The 26,394-nt window shown below is 40.0% G+C and overlaps 1 protein-coding gene across 1 annotated transcript; it reads left to right on the top strand.

Moving 5' to 3' along the window:
* The first annotated feature begins 1,922 nt into the window (after window positions 1-1,922).
* On the top strand, window positions 1,923-14,389 carry LOC118396199 (B-cell receptor-associated protein 29-like). The gene is made up of 8 exons (XM_035790301.1): window positions 1,923-1,975; window positions 2,764-2,872; window positions 5,007-5,107; window positions 6,131-6,278; window positions 6,643-6,778; window positions 7,111-7,207; window positions 12,851-12,951; window positions 13,737-14,389. Exons 2-8 carry the CDS (start codon window positions 2,781-2,783, stop codon window positions 13,773-13,775), a joined length of 714 nt encoding a protein of 237 aa, XP_035646194.1. The 5' UTR covers window positions 1,923-1,975; window positions 2,764-2,780; the 3' UTR covers window positions 13,776-14,389.
* The last annotated feature ends 12,005 nt before the right edge of the window (window positions 14,390-26,394 follow it).

The following is a 26,394-nucleotide window of genomic DNA, read 5'->3' on the forward strand; positions in this document are numbered from 1 at the left end:
AGAGCCCAGATCCTAGATCCTAGAGCCTAGAGCCTAGATCCTAGAGCCTAGATCCTAGAGCCTAGATCGTAGATCCCAGATCCTAGAGCCCAGAACCTAGATCCTAGAGCCTAGATCCTATAGCCTAGATCCTAGAGCCTAGATCCTAGAGCCCAGATCCTAGATCCTAGAGCCTAGAGCCTAGAGCCTAGATCCTAGATCCTAGATCCTAGATCCTAGAGCCTAGATCCTAGATCCCAGATCCTATAACCTAGATCCTAGAGCCTAGATCCTAGAGCCTAGATCCTAGAGCCTAGATCCTAGAGCCTAGATCCCAAGTCCACAGTCTAAATGGTTAATATCTCTATATTAGATCTTAGATCCTAGAGCCTAGATCCTAGAGCCTAGATCCTAAGTCCACAGTCTAAATGGTTAATATCTCTATATTAGAGCTAAGATCTTAGATCCTAGAGCCTAGATCCTAAGTCCACAGTCTAAATGGTTAATATCTCTATATTAGAGCTAAGATCTTAGATCCTAGAGCCTAGATCCCAAGTCCACAGTCTAAATGGTTAATATCTCTATATTAGATCTAAGATCTTAGATCCTAGAGCCTAGATCCCAAGTCCACAGTCTAAATGGTTAATATCTCTATATTAGATCTAAGATCTTAGATCCTAGAGCCTAGATCCCAAGTCCACAGTCTAAATGGTTAATATCTCTATATTAGATCTAAGATCTTAGATCCTAGAGCCTAGATCCTAGAGCCTAGATCCCAAGTCCACAGTCTAAATGGTTAATATCTCTATATTAGATCTAAGATCTTAGATCCTAGAGCCTAGATCCTAGAGCCTAGATCCTAAGTCCACAGTCTAAATGGTTAATATCTCTATATTAGAGGTAAGATCTTAGATCCTAGAGCCTAGATCCTAAGTCCACAGTCTAAATGGTTAATATCTCTATATTAGAGCTAAGATCTTAGATCCTAGAGCCTAGATCCTAAGTCCACAGTCTAAATGGTTAATATCTCTATATTAGATCTTAGATCCCAGAGCCTAGATCCTAAGTCCACAGTCTAAATGGTTAATATCTCTATATTAGATCTTAGATCCCAGAGCCTAGATCCTAAGTCCACAGTCTAAATGGTTAATATCTCTATATTAGATCTAAGATCTTAGATCCTAGAGCCTAGATCCTAGAGCCTAGATCCCAAGTCCACAGTCTAAATGGTTAATATCTCTATATTAGATCTAAGATCTTAGATCCTAGAGCCTAGATCCTAGAGCCTAGATCCTAAGTCCACAGTCTAAATGGTTAATATCTCTATATTAGAGGTAAGATCTTAGATCCTAGAGCCTAGATCCTAAGTCCACAGTCTAAATGGTTAATATCTCTATATTAGAGCTAAGATCTTAGATCCTAGAGCCTAGATCCTAAGTCCACAGTCTAAATGGTTAATATCTCTATATTAGATCTTAGATCCCAGAGCCTAGATCCTAAGTCCACAGTCTAAATGGTTAATATCTCTATATTAGATCTTAGATCCCAGAGCCTAGATCCTAAGTCCACAGTCTAAATGGTTAATATCTCTATATTAGATCCTAGATCCTAGAGCCTAGAGCCTAGATCCCAAGTCCACAGTCTAAATGGTTAATATCTCTATATTAGATCTAAGATCTTTGATCCTAGAGCCTAGATCCCAAGTCCACAGTCTAAATGGCAATGCCTTAATACTATGAAACACATTCAAGTTGAACCTTATATATTAGTTATGTTCAATACAATGACAGCGGTTTACTTTCAGCTTAGAATGCCGCATGGTCATGGCTTTATTCATGGGCATAGGGGTCTTGTTCAAGTTGTTCTCAGGTGACGTCAGGGCTTAAGAGGCCGGGCATGAACAGCTGTTGTGCAGGGCGGGTGGGTGGGTGGGTTCAGAGGAGGGGCTGGGGGTATGTTCCGTCCTGGTCTAGTTCTATTCTACCATATTTGTCGGGTAAGATTCAAACTCTATTTCTGCTTGTTTGGGTGTGTCGACGTGGTTCCCATGGTTCCCATGGACAGTATAGAAAGCAAGATAACGTTGATTTGACAAATGATCTTTAGGTGGTCAACTGTGGTGAAGTTCGAAAATAACTTGAGATATAAATAGCGTTTGGCTGCACTGTATTTGTAAATGCATGTTAACAGTGTACCACTCATGCTGTAGAGCAGTAGGAATAGTTATAGACTATTTCTGGTGTCTCTATTGTCTTACCAACACCAATGTTTCGTTATACATTGTTATGATATGTCCACAGTGTTACGTAGCTAAATAACCAGTAGTTTCTCTACTGGTCAGATTAGGGAAATTTACTCAGTTGATTAGATGTTTAAAGGAACTTGTAAAGGTTTGCATTGTTTGCATTCGGTTCAAATCCCATTCATATTTCAACATGGACTCAGTGATAGGAAATAGGAAAGTCCAAAAAGTAAACACTGAACAAAAACAGAAGTAAACTATATTAAGGTAACAGGTGTATAAGCATATGTTATCCCTCTGTAATAACTTGTAATCATCACGTCACTGTTACCTAGTATAGATAAGAAGTGAATAGTCAGTGTATTGTTGGTCTATCGTCCCTCGCAGTCTTTTTCTGTCAGAACCATATGACACAAACACAGATTCAGGAGACTTGTCATGTTTTGTACATAAGAACCAAAAAAATCTAGCTCGGTTTTGCCTGCTGTATATTGAATTGTGCATTTTATGTATGTATTTACAGTGTTGTTGTTTATCCACAGTGGACTCCCAGCATAAGATGACTCTCCAGTGGACTGTGGTGGCTATCTTCCTTTATGTGGAGATCGCTGTCATTCTGATCCTTTGTCTGCCTTTTATATCTGCCAAGAGGTACTGTGTTGAATTATATCCTAGCATTTAACCAGGTTGAATCATATCCTAGCATTTAACCAGGTTGAATTATATCCTAGCATTTAACCAGGTTGAATTATATCCTAGCATTTAACCAGGTTGAATTATATCCTAGCATTTAACCAGGTTGAATTATATCCTAGCATTTAACCAGGTTGAATTATATCCTAGCATTTAACCAGGTTGAATTATATCCTAGCATTTAACCAGGTTGAATTATATCCTAGCATTTAACCAGGTTGAATTATATCCTAGCATTTAACCAGGTTGAATTATATCCTAGCATTTAACCAGGTTGAATTATATCCTAGCATTTAACCAGGTTGAATTATATCCTAGCATTTAACCAGGTTGAATTATATCCTAGCATTTAACCAGGTTGAATCATATCCTAGCATTTAACCAGGTTGAATTATATCCTAGCATTTAACCAGGTTGAATTATATCCTAGCATTTAACCAGGTTGAATCATATCCTAGCATTTAACCAGGTTGAATTATATCCTAGCATTTAACCAGGTTGAATTATATCCTAGCATTTAACCAGGTTGAATTATATCCTAGCATTTAACCAGGTTGAATTATATCCTAGCATTTAACCAGGTTGAATTATATCCTAGCATTTAACCAGGTTGACTTATATCCTAGCATTTAACCAGGTTGAATTATATCCTAGCATTTAACCAGGTTAAATTATATCCTAGCATTTAACCAGGTTGAATTATATCCTAGCATTTAACCAGGTTGAAGCGTCAAGCCTTCTCTTGTGACATTTGGCCAAAACTGTAACATTTAAAGTCCAATCCCAAATTATTGGCACCTTTGATGTTTTTTTTAGCAATATAAAGTGGGGCAAAAAAGTATTTAGTCAGCCACCAATTGTGCAATTTCTCCCACTTAAAAAGATGAGAGAGGCCTGTAAGTTTCATCATAGGTACACTTCAACTATGACAGACAAAATGAGAAAAAAAAATCCAGAATATCACATTGTAGGATACTTCCAAAGTTGTGGCAAAATGAGGACAACAAAGTCAAGGTATTGGAGTGGTCATCACAAAGCCCTGACCTCAGTCCTATAGAACACTTGTGGGCAGAACTGAAAAAGTGTGTGCAAGCAAGGAGACCTACAAACCTGACTCAGTTACACCAGCTCTGTCAGGAGGAATGGACCAAAATTCACCCAACTAATTGTGGGAAGCTTGTGGAAGGTTACCCGAAACGTTTGTCCCACGTTAAACAATTTAAAGGCAATGCTATCAAATACTAATTGAGTGTATGTTAACTTCTGACCCACAGGGAATGTGATGAAAGAAATAAAAGCTGAAATAAATCATTCTCTCTACTATTATTCTGACATTTCACCTTGTTAAAATAAAGTGGTGATCCTAACTGACCTAAAACAGCGATTTTTTTTGCTAGGATTAAATTAATTGTGAAAAACTGAGTTTTCTTTAAGGTGTATGTAAACTTCCGACTTCAACTGTATATACATTACTGAGCTATAATGTAGCAAACGAATTGGGTAATTATATTATTTTATACTAATAGAATTGATCAGAGAAAGACATTTTATTAAACAATCACCATGTTTTGTCTTAAAAAGTTAGGGGTCAAAATGATTGATACCCCTAAACATTCTTATAAATAAAGTAGTCAAAAGTTGAGTATTTGGTCCCATATTCCTAGCATGCAATGACCACATCAAGCTTGTGACTCTACAAACTTGTTGAATGCATTTACTGTTTGTTTTGGTTGTGTTTCAGATGATTTTGTGCCCAATAGAAATGAATGGCAAATAATGTATTGTGTCATTTTGCAGTCACTTTTATTGTGAAAATAATATGTTTCTAAACACTTCTATATTAATGTGGATGCTATCATGACTATGGAATATCGGGAATCGGGAATATTGATGAGTGAGAAAGTTATGAAAGATCATCCCCCAAGACATGCTAACCTCTCACCAGGTTAGCATTTCTTGGGGGTATGATCTTTGACCCTCTGTAACTTATTTACACAGACATATACAAAGAACTAAGTCACTTTGGTATAATCCCTTGTTGTCTAGAAGTACTCATTCTCTAAGTTTCTAACTCTTATTTTCGCTTTTGCAGATGGCGATCACTGTTCAACCTGAGTATATGGAACTGGTTCGCTCCCTATTTGAACAGGGGATTCTTTACCATGATACTCATCCTCATCATTCTCTTCTGTGGTGAGTCATCATACTTGAAGTATATTGGTTTGGGTGTTTTGGAATGGCAACAATGAATCTGTTGTGGATAGATAGTCAGAAAGTTTTCCATAATGGCACATTTTTCATAGGATTGTGGGTTATTCTCCTTGTTCTATAGTTTCATCTCATAGTCTGGTGACATATTTTACACATTACAAGACATACAAAGGCGTGCTTGTATCAACAAGTTATAAAACATTATACCTGGCTTCACACAGTGTTACAATCAGTCCTGTTGTCCAGCAATCCCCAACTGCTGACCAGCTGGTGATTTTATTTGGCCCCAAAAGGTTTACTTTTTATTGTTGGACATAAAATACCAGAAAACCAGCTCCAAGGGATTTTCATTTTGGATATGTGTCCCAAAGTATTCCCAAGCGTTACAGGGAGATTTACATTTACGTGATCTTATACAAATGTAAACAAGGTCTGAAATTATTATGTTTTTGTCAAATATTACATCTGTTTGGGCTTCATGCAGTCAATTGCAGGCTGGTCCCTGTTACCGTAGCGATGGCCACCTGGTTTATCAGAGTCAAATTGTTTGTAATTATTTTGCGTCCCCCTGACCATCGGCAGCTGGATCTAGTGATGATCCCTGCTGTAATGTGTTATAGTTGCTAAACGTCACTGTTACACCTGTTTCCTGTTTCCACCCTAAAATGCTCTGAGAGAGGTGAGGCAGTGCTCCAGAGCAGTGCACCGTGGGAAACGGCCAGCGTATTAACTTCCGCCTGTTGTTACACTAGTAATCAGTCCTCTATGCTCCATACGGTGGCAGGTAGCCTAGTGGTTAGAGCGTCGTCCTGCCCCTGAACAGGCAGTTAACCCACTGTTCCTAGGCCGTCATTGAACATAAGAATTTGTTCTTAACTGACTAGCCTAGTTAAATAAATAAATAAAAAATACACTGCCCCCATGTGAAAACCCTTTGAATAACCTTTTTTTAAAGAGCGTAGCTATAGACACTAATACAACTGTTCCCTGTACCTCCCTCCTAAGATGCTCTGAGAGAGGTGAGGAAGTACTCCAATGCAGAGCCCATGGGAGAAGCTAAGCTGAACCCCAACCTGTTTGACCACCTTCACATGAAGCTGTTCAGAGCCCAGAGGAACCTCTACATCTCTGGCTTCTCCCTCTTCCTCTGGCTGTGAGTCCTACTTTATATTATCACACAGGAAAGTCCGGTTGGTTTATCATAGATGACATGCAACAACTTCCTGTGGTTAGGGTTGTGGTTGAAGCTAGTTAGGGTTGAACTGGGATGTGACCATTACGTTAGAGTTATGGTCAGGGTTGTGGTCAGGGTTGCAAAAGGTTTTCCAGAAATCCAGGTGGAAGATTCCTGAATGTTCTGCTCATTCCTTCCTGATTCCACAAATCTTCCAACCGGGATTTCTGGAAAACTAAGGACTTTTGAGAAAGTTCCCAGAATGTTTTAACCCTAGTTATGGTTGAGGCTAGGATTGGTTCGGGTTAGTGTGTCACTCATTTATCACTTCTTGCCCCTGTAGTGTGATGCGGCGTGTGGTGACTCTGTTAAACCACGTGGCCGTCGCTACGGTAACAGGGACCAGCCTGCAAATCCAGGCGGAGAGCGCCAATCAGGCAGCCAAGAAGTACCAGGAGGACAACCTGCTTCTGAAACAGGTGAACACCAGAGTCAGGAAGAGGGCCTGGAAGGGGCATTATCTGACTGTATATGTACAGTAGAGAGTCGATAGTCATCTCTCGTGGAAGACTTAAAACATAGTTACAAAAGTTTAACAGAGTTAAGCTAGCCAAAGAGTTGTGAAGGGTATTTTTGTCAGATGATGTCATTGTTGTGTTTCTTGTTTGTGTGCACTGTATTGCACCATTATGTCACCATGTGATGTACGAAATTGTTTTCCTAACTGGCATATAAACCATTCATTCATTCATTAATGAGAACCTTTACCTCACAATAAAATAACTAATATAAGAAAGTGCTGTCTGCTCAGGCTCTGCTGGATGAGGAGAAAAACACAACTGCAGGCAAACGGCTACTGAGGAAGGAGGCAGAGAAGTTGATGGAGGAACTGAAGACTGCAGAGGATGGTGGGTAATCAGGAAGTGAATTAAGAATTCAACTGTTTAATGTTTACTTTGCATTTTTTTTTAATTAACTGAATTTAAATGGAATTGACCTCCAAACCTGTCTTCAAATCACGTTTAATGTGTCACATGTTTCATAAACTAACAGTGAATTGCTTACTTACAGGCAGTGATGGAAAAAGTACCCAAATGTCATACTTGTGGTCCTTCTGTAGCTCAGTTGGTAGAGCATGGTGCTTGTAACGCCAGGGTAGTGGGTTCGATTCCTGGGACCACCCATACGTAGAATGTATGCACACATGACTGTAAGTTGCTTTGGATAAAAGCGTCTGCTAAATGGCATATATTATTATTATATTATATATAGGAAAGATACCTTAATAGAAAAAGTAAAAGTGAAAGTCACCCAGTAAAATAGTACTTGAGTAAAAGTATTTGCTTTTAAATATACTGAACTATCAAAAGTAAATTTAATTGCTAAAATATACTTAAGTATCCAAAGTCAAAGTAAAATGACAAATAATTTCAAATGACTTATATTAAGCAAACCAGATGGTGCCATTTGCTTGTTTTTTTATTTCAGAAAGCCAGGGGCACACTCCAACACTCAGACATAATTTACAAAAGAAGCATGTCTGTTTAGTGAGTCCACCAGATCAGAGGCATTAGGGATGACCAGGGATGTTCTCTGTTTAGTGAGTCCACCAGATCAGAGGCATTAGGGATGACAGGGGTTATTCTCTGTTTAGTGAGTCCACCAGATCAGAGGCATTAGGGATGACCAGGGATGTTCTCTGTTTAGTGAGTCCACCAGATCAGAGGCATTAGGGATGACCAGGGATGTTCTCTGTTTAGTGAGTCCACCAGATCAGAGGCATTAGGGATGACCAGGGATGTTCTCTGTTTAGTGAGCCCACCAGATCAGAGGCATTAGGGATGACCAGGGATGTTCTCTGTTTAATGAGTCCACCAGATCAGAGGCATTAGGGATGACAGGGGTTATTCTCTGTTTAGTGAGTCCACCAGATCAGAGGCATTAGGGATGACAGGGGTTATTCTCTGTTTAGTGAGTCCACCAGATCAGAGGCATTAGGGATGACAGGGGTTATTCTCTGTTTAGTGAGTCCACCAGATCAGAGGCATTAGGGATGACAGGGGTTATTCTCTGTTTAGTGGGTCCACCAGATCAGAGGCATTAGGGATGGCAGGGGTTATTCTCTGTTTAGTGAGTCTGCCAGATCAGAGGCAGTAGGGATGACCAGTGGTTATTCTCTGTTTGGTGAGTCCACCAGATCAGAGGCATTAGGGATGACAGGGGTTATTCTCTGTTTAGTGAGTCCACCAGATCAGAGGCATTAGGGATGACCAGGGATGTTCTCTGTTTAGTGAGTCCACCAGATCAGAGGCATTAGGGATGACCAGGGATGTTCTCTGTTTAGTGAGTCCTCCAGATCAGAGGCAATAGGGGGATGACCAGGGGTTATTCTCTGTTTAGTGAGTCCTCCAGATCAGAGGCATTAGGGACGACCAGGGATGTTCTCTGTTTAGTGAGTCCTCCAGATCAGAGGCAATAGGGATGACCAGTGGTTATTCTCTGTTTAGTGAGTCCACCAGATCAGAGGCATTAGGGACGACCAGGGATGTTCTCTGTTTAGTGAGTCCTCCAGATCAGAGGCAGTAGGGATGACCAGGGGTTATTCTCTGTTTAGTGAGTCCACCAGATCAGAGGCAGTAGGGATGACCAGGGGTTGTTCTCTGTTTAGTGAGTCCACCAGATCAGAGGCATTAGGGATGACCAGGGATTATTCTCTGTTTAGTGAGTCCACCAGATCAGAGGCAGTAGGGATGACCAGGGGTTATTCTCTGTTTAGTGAGTCCACCAGATCAGAGGCAGTAGGGATGACCAGGGATGTTCTCTGTTTAGTGAGTCCTCCAGATCAGAGGCAGTAGGGATGACCAGGGATGTTCTCTGTTTAGTGAGTCCACCAGATCAGAGGCAGTAGGGACGACCAGGGATGTTCTCTGTTTAGTGAGTCCACCAGATCAGAGGCAGTAGGGATGACCAGGGTTGTTCTCTGTTTAGTGAGTCCTCCAGATCAGAGGCAGTAGGGATGACAGGGGTTATTCTCTGTTTAGTGAGTCTGCCAGATCAGAGGCATTAGGGACGACCAGGGATGTTCTCTGTTTAGTGAGTCCACCAGATCAGAGGCAGTAGGGATGACAGGGGTTATTCTCTGTTTAGTGAGTCCTCCAGATCAGAGGCAGTAGGGATGACCAGGGTTGTTCTCTGTTTAGTGAGTCCTCCAGATCAGAGGCAGTAGGGATGACCAGGGTTATTCTCTGTTTAGTGAGTCCACCAGATCAGAGGCATTAGGGATGACCAGGGGTTATTCTCTGTTTAGTGAGTCTGCCAGATCAGAGGCAGTAGGGATGACCAGTGGTTATTCTCTGTTTGGTGAGTCCACCAGATCAGAGGCATTAGGGATGACAGGGGTTATTCTCTGTTTAGTGAGTCCACCAGATCAGAGGCATTAGGGATGACCAGGGATGTTCTCTGTTTAGTGAGTCCACCAGATCAGAGGCATTAGGGATGACCAGGGATGTTCTCTGTTTAGTGAGTCCTCCAGATCAGAGGCAATAGGGATGACCAGGGGTTATTCTCTGTTTAGTGAGTCCTCCAGATCAGAGGCATTAGGGACGACCAGGGATGTTCTCTGTTTAGTGAGTCCTCCAGATCAGAGGCAGTAGGGATGACCAGGGGTTATTCTCTGTTTAGTGAGTCCACCAGATCAGAGGCATTAGGGATGACAGGGGTTATTCTCTGTTTAGTGAGTCCTCCAGATCAGAGGCAGTAGGGATGACCAGGGGTTATTCTCTGTTTAGTGAGTCCACCAGATCAGAGGCAGGGATAGGGGGATGACAGATCAGGGGGTTGTTCTCTGTTTAGTGAGTCCACCAGATCAGAGGCATTAGGGATGACCAGGGATTATTCTCTGTTTAGTGAGTCCACCAGATCAGAGGCAGTAGGGATGACCAGGGTTATTCTCTGTTTAGTGAGTCCAGTAGGGATGACCAGGGATGTTCTCTGTTTAGTGAGTCCACCAGATCAGAGGCAGGGATCAGTGAGTCCACCAGATCAGGCAGTAGGGATGACCAGGGATGTTCTCTGTTTAGTGAGTCCTCCAGATCAGAGGCAGTAGGGATGACCAGGGATGTTCTCTGTTTAGTGAGTCCAGGATGTTCCAGATCAGGCAGTAGGGATGACAGGGGTTATTCTCTGTTTAGTGGTCCTCCAGATCAGAGGCAGTAGGGATGACAGGGGTTATTCTCTGTTTAGTGAGTCTGCCAGATCAGAGGCAGTAGGGGACCAGGGATGTTCTCTGTTTAGTGAGTCCACCAGATCAGAGGCAGTAGGGACGACCAGGGATGTTCTCTGTTTAGTGAGTCCACCAGATCAGAGGCAGTAGGGATGACCAGGGTTGTTCTCTGTTTAGTGAGTCCTCCAGATCAGAGGCAGTAGGGATGACCAGGGGTTATTCTCTGTTTAGTGAGTCCACCAGATCAGAGGCAGTAGGGATGACCAGGGGTTATTCTCTGTTTAGTGAGTCCACCAGATCAGAGGTAGTAGGGATGACCAGGGGTTATTCTCTGTTTAGTGAGTCCTCCAGATCAGAGGCAGTAGGGGTGACCAGGGATGTTCTCTTGATAAGTGTGTAAATTGGACCATTTTCCTGTCCTGCTAAACATTCAAAATGTAACGAGTACTTTTGGGTGTCAGGGGAAATGTATGGAGTAATAAGTACAATATTTCTTTAGGAATGTAGTGAAGTAAAAGTAAAAGTTGTCAAAAAATATAAATAGTCAAGTAAAGTACAGATACCCAACAAAAACTACTTAAGTAGTACTTTAAAGTATTTTTACTGAAGTACTTTACACCACTGCTTACGGGCCAATCCCAACAATGCAGAGAGAAAAATATAGACGAGGAATAAATAAACAATGACAATAACTTGGCTATATATACAAGGTACCAGTACTGAGTCGATGTGCACGAGGGAATTGAGGTAGATATGTACATATAGGTAGGGGTCTCGCATAGGGCTGTTGTGGTGACTGTATTACCACCACACCAGTGATCTCGAGTCATGAAGGCAGTTCAATTCCACATGACCATTTAGTCACGATAATTAGGTTTCTCCAAGCTCTGATGCTACTGGTGCTCATTAGTAGCCTACCAAATGTGCTAACTGCCTGGTACTCAGCACTCTATTGTCCCTCTAATCACTCTGACATCAATGTAAATGTTTTCAAAATCTAATCAAACACTTCACGAGAGCCCATGAGCTCACGTTGTGCAACATTTCTATAGGCTTTGCAATTGCGTGAGAAAACAGAGTGATGGCCTCTATTAAAATGTGGAGGATCCTATCAGCTTTCTATAGGCTAGGCCGACTACATTTATTTCTCAACTTTCCTAATACTAAGCACATTGCTTATCTTTTCAACAGGAGTATAGCCTACCTGGCTGGCATGAAAATAATCCACGGGAAAAGGGTTCTCCATTTGTTATTTAAGTCCAGAGATTACATGTATTTTCCCCTACCTCTGTTTCAAGACAGGTGCATGATATTAGTCCATTCTATTAGTCCATTCTAAAATAAAAATAAATGTCACACATACTATATTATTTAGTATATGTAAAGACAATATTAAAGACAATATTAAATAAAGAATAGTCTGATAGGTGACAATATTAGCCTATCACTTGTGAATGATGCCCAGCGTTTATAAAGAAAGAAATAATGCCTTTTTTGTGCAACTTTTTTCTAATCATAGTCGCACATCTCATGTAGCCTCGCCTATATGTTTTGATAAGGTTTGTATCACAACAAAAGTGTCCAAATAACTTAAAAAGAAGCACATGAATCTGTTTTACAACGGGTGTAGAGTCTAACCGGCATATATAAGCAGCGCATGAGTTTCAAGTTTGAGGAAGATCATTTTCACAATAAAAATAAAAAAGACATGAGTAACCACTACGCTGCATTTCGGTCCGACTCTCATTCTACAAACGAAGAATGCAGTTACAATAGCCTACTGCCATGTGCGCATTGCTGCGCTTATAGCCTACTGCTGTGTGCGGTTTGCTGCACTTATAGCCTACTGCGTGTGCGCATTGCTGCGCTTATAGCCTACTGCCAGATCAGGACCTAACATAAGGACAACTCAGAGTATGCTGTTCTGTTCTTCTGAAATAGACTACATTTTCTTCATATCTTTAGACCTGTCTAAAATAAAATGTATTTATTGTGAAGATGGAGGTTATATTACATGGATTTATTAGACTTTTTTAAATGTAGATTTTCCACAAGTCTGCATCAGTGGCTTGTAGGCTGTGTGTGGAAGCCAGGAGATGCTAAATGTGTTTATGTTAATTAACTGTCAATTACCGTGAGACTGACAGTAATTTGATTGACAATCACCGGCTGACGAAATTTTGTGACCTAAATAGTCCTAGTCTAACACATCAGAATAATAGCTTAACTTCTGCACATGTATGCTGTTGTATCCAGTTTCAGAGACAGTTGTTATGTATAAAATTTGATATGTCAGTATGCGTGAGTGAAGTGTGTGTTGTCTGTGCAGCTGTGCGTAAGTCTAATGCTGAGGTGGAGGCCATGAAGAGGCAGTCTAACGGTCTGACAAAGGAGTATGACAGACTCTTGACAAAGCACAACGAACTACAGGTAATACACACACACACACACACACACACACACACACACACACACACACACACACACACACACACACACACACACACACACACACACAGTCCTGTAGAACTAACCTTGTGGGGACACACAATTCAGTCCCATTAAAAATCCTATTTCTCCTAACCCGTAACCTTAACCTAACCCTTAACCCTAACCTTAACCTAATCCTAACCTAACCTTAACCCCAAAACCTTAACTCCAACCCTAGCTCCTATCCCTAACCTTAACCAAAACCTTAAGCCTAATTCTAACCTTAAGCCTAATTCTAACCTTAAGCCTAATTCTAACCTTAAACCTAATTCTAACCTTAAGCCTAATTCTAACCTTAAACCTAATTCTAACCTTAAGCCTAATTCTAACCTTATACCTAATTCTAACCTTAAACCTAATTCTAACCTTAAGCCTAATTCTAACCTTAAGCCTAATTCCTTAAGCCTAATTCTAACCGTAACCCTAAACCTCCTTGTGGGGACCAATAAAATATCCCCAGTTCGTAAAATGTTTGTTCATTTACTATTCTTGTGGGGACTTCTGGTCCACACACACACAAAACACACACGCACACACACACACACACACGTCAATGCATCATGGTAGGCATATTTGTGATTGGTTTTCAAATCATTTGACCCTAATCTACCCGCAAATATCTTTTCACCAATATTGGTAGGACTGATTTCACCACTTGACTGTCTATTTTTTATTGATATTTATTCATTTATACTGTATATTGTTTATGACTATTTGAAACGCAGAATCTTCAGGCTGGAGCTGGAGACAAGAAGGAGCAATAAGGACTAGATCCAAATCGTTGATCCAGATGACTAGTGGCAAAGACAGAAGGTAGCCAGCCACAGCTGTTATGACTTCACATGGAGACCAGCTATTCAGCTGAGCAACTCTTCATTCATCTCTGTCTTATGTATACTGTACTGTGCATGGGAAAAGGTGCAGTTGTTCAATGTATCCACATTGTATTTGTATTGTAACTAAGATAGGGAGCTAAAATTGTGTCATGTTTGAAGAAGGAAACGAGGATTTTTTGCGTCTGTAAACGTATAGTCTTAAATTCCTTCTCTGGAGCTCATGTAATGTCCTTGGTTAATTGCTTTGCCGTTTTAAGTCATAGTATATAGTACATTAGTACTTTAAAGTATAATACTTGTGTCGTATATACTCAAAGTACATTATGCTAATATGCAGAGCTTTCGGCTTATGAAATGCAAAATCCTGTTTTACATCTGTATCCAGTGGGCAAAATGGGTTGAAATTATGTCACAGTTTACAAGCAGAACTGGTTACGTGGAGGGTATACCCTCAGATCAACTGTGAATATGTTTTTGCTGTGTACCATGAAGTGGCATGATCCTCTTGTGTTCAATGATTAAAATACAAACATTTGAACAAATCTGACACTTGAGGCATTATGTACAGTATAAGGAAAGCACAAACTGAAGAGGTAATGTAGGTGAGATGTGGGAAGACAGGACAGGTAATGTAGATGAGATGTGGGTAGACAGGACAGGTAATGTAGGTGAGATGTGGGAAGACAGGACAGGTAATGTAGAAAGACAGGACAGGTATTGTAGATGAGGTGTGGGAAGACAGGACATATATTGTATATGAGATGTGGGAAGACAGGACAGGTAATGTAGAAAGACAGGACAGGTAATGTAGATGAGATGTGGGAAGACAGGACAGGTAATGTAGAAAGACAGGACAGGTATTGTAGATGAGATGTGAGAAGACAGGACAGGTAATGTAGAAAGACAGGACAGGTATTGTAGATGAGATGTGGGAAGACAGGACAGATATTGTAGGTGAGATGTGGGAAGACAGGACAGGTAATGTAGATGAGATGTGGGAAGACAGGACAGGTATTGTAGATGAGATGTGGGAAGACAGGACAGGTATTGTAGGTGAGATGTGGGAAGACAGGACAGGTAATGTAGATGAGATGTGGGAAGACAGGACAGGTAATGTAGAAAGACAGGACAGGTAATGTAGATGAGATGTGGGAAGACAGGACAGGTAATGTAGAAAGACAGGACAGGTATTGTAGATGAGATGTGGGAAGACAGGACAGGTAATGTAGATGAGATGTGGGAAGACAGGACAGGTAATGTAGAAAGACAGGACAGGTATTGTAGATGAGATGTGGGAAGACAGGACAGGTAATGTAGATGAGATGTGGGAAGACAGGACAGGTAAGGTAGAAAGACAGGACAGGTATGGTAGATGAGATGTGGGAAGACAGGACAGGTAATGTAGGAAGAACACTAGTCACTTTTTTGTTTATTTGAAATACCAACTTTTCAAATACCCAAGGTAGTCAAATATAGTTTATTTAAAAAAAAAAAACTAAAGACAATTGTTTATTTTGATATTCAAACACAAGTCTCAGAAAACAATGAATTCTTGAAAGTATTTGAATATATGAAAGTTATTTGAAAACAACAAAAAAACATTTTTTTTTATGGCTGACAGATACTTTATGAAGAACCAAAAACTACAACAGTTCGTTGAATTAGATCATTAGCAGATGAACTGGAGAAAAATACATTAACATGTATCAATCTAAATAATGGAAGTAATGTAAACCAAACAGGTATTTAGCTAGATCTAGGCATTTAGCTAGATCTAGATCTAGGTATTTAGCTAGATCTAGGCATTTAGCTAGATCTAGGCATTTAGCTAGATCTAGGTCTAGGTATTTAGCTAGATCTAGGCATTTAGCTAGATCTAGATCTAGGTATTTAGCTAGATCCAGGCATTTAGCTAGATCTAGATCTAGGTATTTATGAGATCTGGGCAAGATCTAGATCAGGTAATTTAGCTAGAAGGCATTTAGCTAGATCTAGGCATTTAGCTAGATCTAGATCTGGGAAGATCAGGCATTTAGCTAGATCTAGGCATTTAGCTAGATCTAGGCATTTAGCTAGATCTAGGCATTTAGCTAGATCTAGGCATTTAGCTAGATCTTTAGCTAGATCTAGATCTAGGTATTTAGCTAGATCTAGGCATTTAGCTAGATCTAGGCATTTAGCTAGATCTAGGTCTTTAGCTAGATCTAGGTATTTAGCTAGATCTAGATATTTAGCTAGATCTAGGCATTTAGCTAGATCTAGGCATTTAGCTAGATCTAGGTCTTTAGCTAGATCTATGTATTTAGCTAGATCTAGGCATTCAGCTAGATCTAGGTATTTAGCTAGATCTAGGCATTTAGCTAGATCTAGGCATTTAGCTAGATCTAGGTCTTTAGCTAGATCTAGATCTAGGTATTTAGCTAGATCTAGGCATTTAGCTAGATCTAGGCATTTAGCTAGATCTAGGTCTAGGTATTTAGCTAGATCTAGGCATTTAGCTAGATCTAGATCTAGGTATTTAGCTAGATCTAGGCATTTAGCTAGATCTAGATCTAGGTATTTAGCTAGATCTAGGCATTTAGCTAGATCTAGATCTAGGTATTTAGCTAGATCTAGGCATTCAGCTAGATCTAGGCATTTAGCTAGATCTAGATCTAGGTATTTAGCTAGATCTAGGCATTTAGCTAGATCTAGATCTAGGCATTTATCTAGATCTAGGCATTTAGCTAGATCTAGGCATTTAGCTAGATCTAGGAATTTAGCTAGATCTAGGTCTTTAGCTAGATCTTGATCTAGGTATTTAGCTAGATCTAGGCATTTAGCTAGATCTAGGCATTTACAATGAGATCTAGGTATTTAGCTAGAAGGTATTTAGAGATCTAGGTATTTATTTGAAGATCAGGCATTTAACAGATCTAGGCATTTAGCTAGATCTAGGCATTTAGCTAGAAGTATTTAGCTAGATCTAGGCATTTAGCTAGATCTGAGGCATTTAGCTAGATCTAGGTCTTTAGCTAGATCTAGGTCTTTAGATAGAAGGTATTTAGCCTGATCTAGGTATTTAGCTAGATCTAGGCATTTAGCTAGATCTAGGCATTTAGCTAGATCTAGGCATTTAGCTAGATCTAGGTCTTTAGCTAGATCTAGGTATTTAGCTAGATCTAGGTATTTAGCTAGATCTAGGTATTTAGCTAGATCTAGGTATTTAGCTAGATCTAGGTATTTAGCTAGATCTAGGTATTTAGCTAGATCTAGGTATTTAGCTAGATCTAGGCATTTAGCTAGATCTAGACATTTAGCTAGATCTAGGCATTTAGCTAGATCTAGGCATTTAGCTAGATCTAGGTATTTAGCTAGATCTAGGCATTTAGCTAGATCTAGGTCTTTAGCCTGATCTAGGTATTTAGCCTGATCTAGGTATTTAGCTAGATCTAGGTATTTAGCTAGATCTAGGTATTTAGCTAGATCTAGATCTAGTTATTTAGCTAGATCTAGGTATTTAGCTAGATCTAGGTATTTAGCTAGATCTAGGCATTAAGCTAGATCTAGGCATTTAGCTAGATCTAGACATTTAGCTAGATCTAGGCATTTAGCTAGATCTAGGTATTTAGCTAGATCTAGGCATTTAGCTAGATCTAGGTATTTAGCTAGATCTAGGCATTTAGCTAGATCTAGGCATTTAGCTAGATCTAGGCATTTCGCTAGATTTAGGTCTTTAGCTAGATCTAGGTATTTAGCCTGATCTAGGTATTTAGTTAGATGTAGGCATTTAGCTAGATCTAGGCATTTAGCTACATCTAGGCATTTAGCTAGATCTAGGTCTTTAGCCTGATCTAGGTATTTAGCCTGATCTAGGTATTTAGCCTGATCTAGGTATTTAGCTAGATCTAGGTATTTAGCTAGATCTAGGTATTTAGCTAGATCTAGATCTAGTTATTTATCTAGATCTAGGTATTTAGCTAGATCTAGGTATTTAGCTAGATCTATGTATTTAGCTAGATCTAGGCTTTTTTTAAATAAAGGACATGGACTCAAGTTCTCAACATTAGAGTAGAAACACTTTTTCATTTTCAAAATAACTCTTAATACATTTTCATAATGAGTGACATAAGGTAATGCAGTAACACTTGACATCAAGCTCTTATAAACATGTAGTAACTGTGTGATCATTACAACAATAGGATAGGAATTAGAGATAATGGAGTTTATGACACAAATGGAATAAGGAACAGTCACGATTGCTTTTGTGTACAGTAGTTCCAAAACCACTCAGCTCATTGCTATGCAATTTAAACGTGATTACCAAAGTATTACGCATCATGCTAATAAAATAATTACAGTGTTGTTACACAGGCTCAATAACAGTTTAATATTACTGAGAAAGCTAACAACAACTGTTACCTTATGGCTATTAAGTGTAAGGGGACTAAATATCCCAAAACTGCCTTCTTAAAATCAATGACAGCCAAATGGTTGGAAAATCATGTTCATTTGTATTCTAAGTAAACTATCCCTTTAAAGATAGTACAGTGTGTGTTTTGAAACAAGAACATTGACATGGACAAAGAGGTTTACATTTGTTTTTTTTGCTAAGCATCCAACTTTCTGTAGTTTTTACAAATGGCTTTTAATTTCTCTGCAGTATTTTCAGGTGTCATAATATGAATTGCAACTTTCAACCTTATCAGTGGCATGTTGAAAGAGCCATGCAGTAATTAATTGTCATAACCTATTCATATTTATCTGTACAAAATATTGTTGGTTGGTTGGTTTGACTTTGCTATGTACACCTGTGGTATGTTCAGGAGAATGGACATTTACAGAATGTTCCGATATAAATGTATTGTGTAGATCAAATGTGACTGTCAGATAGATTGGAATAGAATAGGAGATTGAGTTTGCTCTATTCATTATATTTCTATCTGCAACATGCAGTTCCTGATACAGCCCTGCCTTTAGCTGAAGGCAGCCAATCCAATCATTTCTGTTGCAGATACAACCCTCCCTTTAGCTGAAGGCAGCCAATCCAATCATTTCTGTTGCAGATACAACCCTCCCTTTAGCTGAAGGCAGCCAATCCAATCATTTATGTTCCAGATACAACCCTCCCTTTAGCTGAAGGCAGCCAATCCAATCATTTATGTTCCAGATACAACCCTCCCTTTAGTTGAAGGCAACCAATCCAATCATTTCTGTTCCAGATACAACCCTCCCTTTAGCTGAAGGCAGCCAATCCAATCATTTATGTTCCAGATACAACCCTCCCTTTAGTTGAAGGCAACCAATCCAATAGTTTATGTTCCAGATACAACCCTCCCTTTAGTTGAAGGCAGCCAATCCAATCATTTATGTTCCAGATACAACCCTCCCATTAGTTGAAGGCAACCAATCCAATAGTTTATGTTCCAGATACAACCCTCCCTTTAGTCAAAGGCAGCCAATCCAATAGTTTCTGTTCCAGATACAACCCTCCCTTTAGTCAAAGGCAGCCAATCCAATCATTTCTGTTCCAGATACAACCCTCCCTTTAGTCAAAGGCAGCCAAACCAATAGTTTATGTTCCAGATACAACCCTCCCTTTAGTTGAAGGCAGCCAAACCAATAGTTTATGTTCCAGATACAACCCCCCCTTTAGTCAAAGGCAGCCAAACCAATAGTTTATGTTCCAGATACAACCCTCCCTTTAGTCAAAGGCAGCCAAACCAATAGTTTATGTTCCAGATACAACCCTCCCTTTAGTCAAAGGCAGCTAATCCAATAGTTTCTGTTCCAGATACAACCCTCCCTTTAGTCAAAGGCAGCCAAACCAATAGTTTATGTTCCAGATACAACCCTCCCTTTAGTCAAAGGCAGCCAATCCAATAGTTTCTGTTCCAGATACAACCCTCCCTTTAGTCAAAGGCAGCCAAACCAATAGTTTATGTTCCAGATACAACCCTCCCTTTAGTTGAAGGCAACCAATCCAGTAGTTTATGTTCCAGATACAACCCTCCCTTTAGTTGAAGGCAGCCAAACCAATAGTTTATGTTCCAGATACAACCCTCCCTTTAGTTGAAGGCAGCCAAACCAATAGTTTATGTTCCAGATACAACCCTCCCTTTAGTTGAAGGCAACCAATCCAATAGTTTATGTTCCAGATACAACCCTCCCTTTAGTTGAAGGCAACCAATCCAATAGTTTATGTTCCAGATACAACCCTCCCTTTAGTCAAAGGCAGCCAATCCAGTAGTTTATGTTCCAGATACAACCCTCCCTTTAGTTGAAGGCAGCCAAACCAATAGTTTCTGTTCCAGATACAACCCTCCCTTTAGTTGAAGGCAACCAAACCAATAGTTTATGTTCCAGATACAACCCTCCCTTTAGTTGAAGGCAACCAATCCAGTAGTTTATGTTCCAGATACAACCCTCCCTTTAATCAAAGGCAGCCAAACCAATAGTTTATGTTCCAGATACAACCCTCCCTTTAGTTGAAGGCAACCAATCCAGTAGTTTATGTTCCAGATACAACCCTCCCTTTAATCAAAGGCAGCCAATCCAATAGTTTCTGTTCCAGATACAACCCTCCCTTTAATTGAAGGCAACCAAACCAATAGTTTATGTTCCAGATACAACCCTCCCTTTAATCAAAGGCAGCCAAACCAATAGTTTATGTTCCAGATACAACCCTCCCTTTAGTTGAAGGCAACCAATCCAATAGTTTATGTTCCAGATACAACCCTCCCTTTAATCAAAGGCAGCCAATCCAATAGTTTATGTTCCAGATACAACCCTCCCTTTAGTTGAAGGCAACCAATCCAATAGTTTATGTTCCAGATACAACCCTCCCTTTAATCAAAGGCAGCCAATCCAATAGTTTATGTTCCAGATACAACCCTCCCTTTAATCAAAGGCAGCCAATCCAATAGTTTATGTTCCAGATACAACCCTCCCTTTAGTTGAAGGCAACCAATCCAATAGTTTATGTTCCAGATACAACCCTCCCTTTAGTTGAAGGCAACCAATCCAATAGTTTATGTTCCAGATACAACCCTCCCATTAGTCAAAGGCAGCCAATCCAATAGTTTTTTGAAACGTTGTCACTTCCAGAGATCTCTATTCAAATATATTTGTTGAAGTAGTAATTTTGGGGGGGGGGATTTGTATTCAAATAGTCACCTCCAAAGTAACAATTTATCCCCCCCGCTAAAAATAGTTACTTTCCGCGAAGCATGTTAAGAACGGCGGTTATCCCAGGTCTACCATCAGGTAGGGTAATAATACAGTGAGGTATTGGTGTGCTTTCTGGCCAACTCCTATGATCGTTGTGGCAAACAGGTCTGGGGCAGACTAGAATCAAGTTAAGGTATGGACTTAAAGTGTCACTTTTGTGCGTGAGGTCATTGCATTTTATCTGGTCATTGTACACCTGAAGTGATCAGTCTATGTACGGAAATAGTGTATGGAACTAATGTATGGAGTTAATGTATGGAACTAAAGTATGGCACTAAAGTATGGAACTAATGTATGGAACTAATGTATGGAACTAATCTATGGAACTGATGTATGGAATTAATGTATGGAACTAAAGTATGGAACTAATGTATGGAACTAATGTATGGAACTAAAGTATGGAACTAATGTATGGAACTAAAGTATGGAACTAAAGTATGGAACTAATGTATGGAACTAATGTATGGAACTAAAGTATGGAACTAATGTATGGAACTAAAGTATGGAACTAAAGTATGGGACTAATGTATGGAACTAAAGTATGGAACTAATGTATGGAACTAAAGTATGTGATCTTCCTGTCTGGGTTGGCGCCCCCCCATGGGTTGTGCCGTGGCGGAGATCTTTGTGGGCGATACTCAGACTTGTCTCAGGATGGTAAGTTGGTGGTTGAAGATCTCCCTCTAGTGGTGTGGGGGCTGTGCTTTGGCAAAGTGGGTGGGGTTATATCCTTCCTGTTTGGCCCTGTCAGGGGGTGTCATCGGATGGGAACACAGTGTCTCCTGACCCCTCCTGTCTCAGCCTCCAGTATTTATGCTGCAGTAGTTTATGTGTCGGGGGGATAGGGTCAGTTTGTTATATCTGGAGTACTTCTCCTGTCCTATCCGGTGTCCTGTGTGAATTTAAGTATGCTCTCTCTAATTCTCTCTTTCTTTCTCTCTCTCGGAGGACCTGAGCCCTAGGACCATGCCTCAGGACTACCTGGCATGATGACTCCTTGCTGTCCCCAGTCCACCTGGCCATGCTGCTGCTCCAGTTTCAACTGTTCTGCCTGTGATTATTATTATTTGACCATGCTGGTCATTTATGAACATTTGAACATCTTGGCCATGTTCTGTTATAATCTCCTCCCGGCACAGCCAGAAGAGGACTGGCCACCCTACATAGCCTGGTTCCTCTCTAGGTTTCTTCCTAGGTTTTAGCCTTTCTAGGGAGTTATTCCTAGCCACCGTGCTTCTACACCTGCATTGCTTGCTGTTTGGGGTTTTTGGCTGGGTTTCTGTACAGCACTTTGAGATATCAGCTGATGTACGAAGGGCTATATAAATACATTTGATTTGATTTTGATGCATGGAACTAAAGTATGGAACTAATGTATGGAATTAATGTATGGAACTAAAGTATGGAACTAAAGTATGGAACTAAAGTATGGAACTAAAGTATGGAACTAATGTATGGAACTAATGTATGGAACTAATGTATGGAACTAAAGTATGGAACTTATGCATGGAACTAATGTATGGAACTAATGTATGGAACTAATCTATGGAACTAATCTATGGAACTAATCTATGGAACTAATCTATGGAACTAATGTATGGAACTAATCTATGGAACTAATCTATGGAACTAATCTATGGAACTAATGTATGGAACTAATGTATGGAACTAATGTATGGAACTAATCTATGGAACTAATGTATAGAACTAATCTATGGAAGCGGAACTGGAACTGTTCTCACACATTTTTACATTCAATAAATAGAAAATACTAGATAATACTGACACAGTCATGTTATTCAGATTTTAAACCAAAGCCAAGAAATGAAAACAGGACCAACCTGTAGATCTCATTTAAAATACAGACATAAAACTACAATTTCTACATAAACCATTAACAAACTAAAAACAACATTCCTTTCTACAAAACAAAACTGGTTCCATTTAAGTACAGTGGCTTGCGAAAATATTCACCGCCCCTTGGCATTTTTCCTATTTTGTTGGCTTTCAACCTGGAATTAAAAATGATTTTATGGGGTTTGTATCATTTCATTTACACAACATGCCTACCACTTTGAAGATGCAAAATATTTGTTATTGTGAAACAAACAAAAAACAAGACAAAAAAAATGAAAACTTTAGCATGCGTAACTATTCACCCCCCAAAAGTCAATACTTTGTCGAGCCACCTTTCTCAGCAATTATAGCTGCAAGTCTCTTGGGGTATTGCGGGCAGCAGACAAGCCATTACTATCTCAATTTGTCAGGGAGATAGAATAAAAATGAAATTACTGGGTGAAAATCCATCACACTTTGGGGTCAGCAAAATTAATGGGACTGAGAAAAGCTTGTGATTTCAACATACTCTACACTCTTACCAAAAAAAGGTGCTATCTACAGTGGCTTGCGAAAGTATTCACCCCCTTGGCATTTTTCCGATTTTGTTGCCTTTACAACCTGGAAATAAAACAGATTTTTTTGGGGTGGTTTGTATCATTTAATTTACACAACATGCCTACCCACTTTGAAGATGCTAAATATTTTTGGGGTGTGAAATCAACAAGAAATAAGACAAGAAAACGGAAAACTTGAGCGTGCATAACTATTCACCCCCCCCAATGTTAATACTTTGTAGAGCCACCTTTTGCAGAAATTACAGCTGCAAGTCTCTTGGGATATGTCTCTGATAAGCTTGGCACATCTAGCCACTGAGATGTTTGCCCATTCTTCAAGGCAAAACTGCTCCAGCTCCTTCAAGTTGGATGGGTTCCGCTGGTGTACAGCGATCTTTAAGTCATACCACAGATTCTCAATTGGATTGAGGTCTGGGATTTGACTAGGCCATTCCAAGGCATTTAAATGTTTCCCCTTAAACCACTCAAGTGTTGCTTTAGCAGTATGCTTAGGGTCATTGTCCTGCTGGAAGGTGAACCTCCGTCCCAGTCTCAAATCTCTGGAAGACTGAAACAGGTTACCCTCAAGAATTTCCCTGTATTTAGCACCATCCATCATTCCTTATATTCTGACCAGTTTTACCAGTCCCTGCTGATGAAAGACATCTCCACAACATGATGCTGCCACCACCACTGTGGGGATGGTATTCTCGGGGTGATAAGAGGTGTTGGGTTTGAGCCTGACAGCATTTTCCTTGATGGCCAAAAAGCTAAATTTTTGTCTCATCTGACCAGAGTACCTTCTTCCATATGTTTGGGGAGTCTCCCACTTGCATTTTGGTGAACACCAAAAGATTTAGCTTATTTTTTTCTTTAAGCAATGGCTTTTTTTCTGCCCACAGTTCCGTAAAGCCCAACTCTGTGGAGTGTACGCCTTAAAGTGGTGCTATGGACAGTTACTCCAATCTCCGCTGTGGAGCTTTGCAGCTCCTTCGGGGTTATCTTTGGCCTCTTTGTTGCCTCTCTGATTAATGCACTCCTTGCCTGGTCAGTGAATTTTGGTGGGCGGCCCTCACTTGGCAGGTTCTTTCCATTTTATAATAATGGATTTTATAGTGCTCCGTGGGATGTTCAAAGTTTGATCTTTTTTTTATAACCCAACCCTGATCTGTACTTCTCCACAACTTTGTCCCTGACCTGTTTGGAGAGCTCCTTGAACTTCATGGTGCCGCTTGCTTGGTGATGCCACATGCTTATTGGTGTTGCAGACTCTGGGGCCTTTCAGAACAGGTATATATATACTGAGATCATGTGACAGATCACGTGACACTTAAATAAAGTTCACCTGTGTGCAATCTAACTAATTATCTGACTTCTGAGGGTAATTGGTTGCACCAGATGTTATTTAGGGAGTTCATAGCAAAAGGGGTGAATACATATGTACGCACCACTGTTCCATTTTTAAAATGTATTTTTAAGTAACTTATTTTTAAAATGTTTAAAATCTCACTTCACCAATTTGGACTATTTTGTGTATGTTCATTACATGAACTCCAAATAAAAATCTATTAAATTGAAATTACAGGTTGCAACAAAATAGGAAAAACGCCAAGAGGGGATGAATAAGGCACTGTAAAAACACAAATGTTGACATTCAAGAAATGTATTTTTGTTCCATACAGTCATGAGTCTACACACCGCAAGCAGTCTTCTTTTGCTGCCTAAAAATACTAAACAAAATGGATGAAATCAGATGGTTTCCTCCTATCGATCTACACAACCTACTTCAAATTTACAAGTGAAATAAACATTACACATTTTCCAAATCACTAAGAAATATCAAATGAGGATGTATTGATTGTGTAAGCCTGCACCACTACCTCGGCAGCGATTATAGCTGTGATTAAAATTTTTTTAAAAGATTCTACCAACCTTCCAAACTCTTAGGGCAACATTTATCTATTGTTGTTGTAAAAATGGCTCAAGCTCAGTAAATATTTACACTGAACATGTTTCATGAGCTGAAATAAAAGATCCCAGAAATGTTCCATATGCACAAAAAGTGTATTTCTCTCAAATGTTGAGCAAAAATGTATTTACATCCCTGTTAGTGAGCATTTCTCCTTTGCCATGATAATTCATCCACCTCACAGGTGTGGCCTACCAAGAAGCTGATTAAACTGCATGATACACAGATGCTGGGGACAATAAAAGGCCACTCAAAAATGTGCAGTTTTGTCACACAACAAGATGCTACAGATGTCTCAAGTTGAGGGAGCGTGCAATTGGCATTCTGAAGGAATGTCCACCAGAATTTGTTGCCAGAGAGGTGAATGTTAATTTTTCTACCATAAGCCACCTCCAAAGTTGTTTTAGAGAAGTTGCCAGTACGTGCACCAGGCCTTACAACCACAGACCACGTGTATGGCGTTGTGTGTTTGTGAGCGGTTTTCTGATGCCAACATTGTGAACAAAGTGCCCATTGGTGCCGGTGGGGTTATGGTATGGGCAGGCATAAACTATGGACAAACAACACAATTGCAGTGACAACATCCTGAGGCCCATTGTCGTGCCATTCGTCCGCCGCCATCACCTCGTGTTTCAGCATGATAATACACGGTCCCATGTTGCAAGGACATGTAGACAATTCCTGGAAGCTGAAAATGGCCCAGGACTTCTATGGCCTGCATACTCAGACATGTAACCCATTGAGCATGTTTGGGATGCTCTGGTTCCCGCCAATATCCAGGAACTTCGCACAGCCATTGAAGAGTGGGAATGATTAACTATATGCGAAGGAGATGTGTCTAGCTGCATGAGGCAAATGGTGGTCACACCAGATACTGTTTTTATGATGCACGCCGCATTTTTTAAAGGTATCTGTGACCAACAGATTCAGTTCTGTATTCCCAGTCATGTGAAATTCATTGATTAGTGTCTAATTC

The sequence above is a fragment of the Oncorhynchus keta genome, chromosome 17, assembly GCF_023373465.1.
Source record: "Oncorhynchus keta strain PuntledgeMale-10-30-2019 chromosome 17, Oket_V2, whole genome shotgun sequence".
Classification (NCBI taxonomy): Eukaryota; Metazoa; Chordata; class Actinopteri; order Salmoniformes; family Salmonidae; genus Oncorhynchus; species Oncorhynchus keta.

Excerpts from the sequence above, each read along its gene's own strand:
- LOC118396199 (XM_035790301.1), top strand. The coding sequence starts at position 2,781 with ATGACTCTCCAGTGGACTGTGGTGGCTATCTTCCTTTATGTGGAGATC. Across the intron at positions 6,779-7,110 it reads ACAACCTGCTTCTGAAACAG|GCTCTGCTGGATGAGGAGAA; the intron begins GTGAACACCAGA and ends CTGTCTGCTCAG. Across the intron at positions 7,208-12,850 it reads ACTGAAGACTGCAGAGGATG|CTGTGCGTAAGTCTAATGCT; the intron begins GTGGGTAATCAG and ends TTGTCTGTGCAG.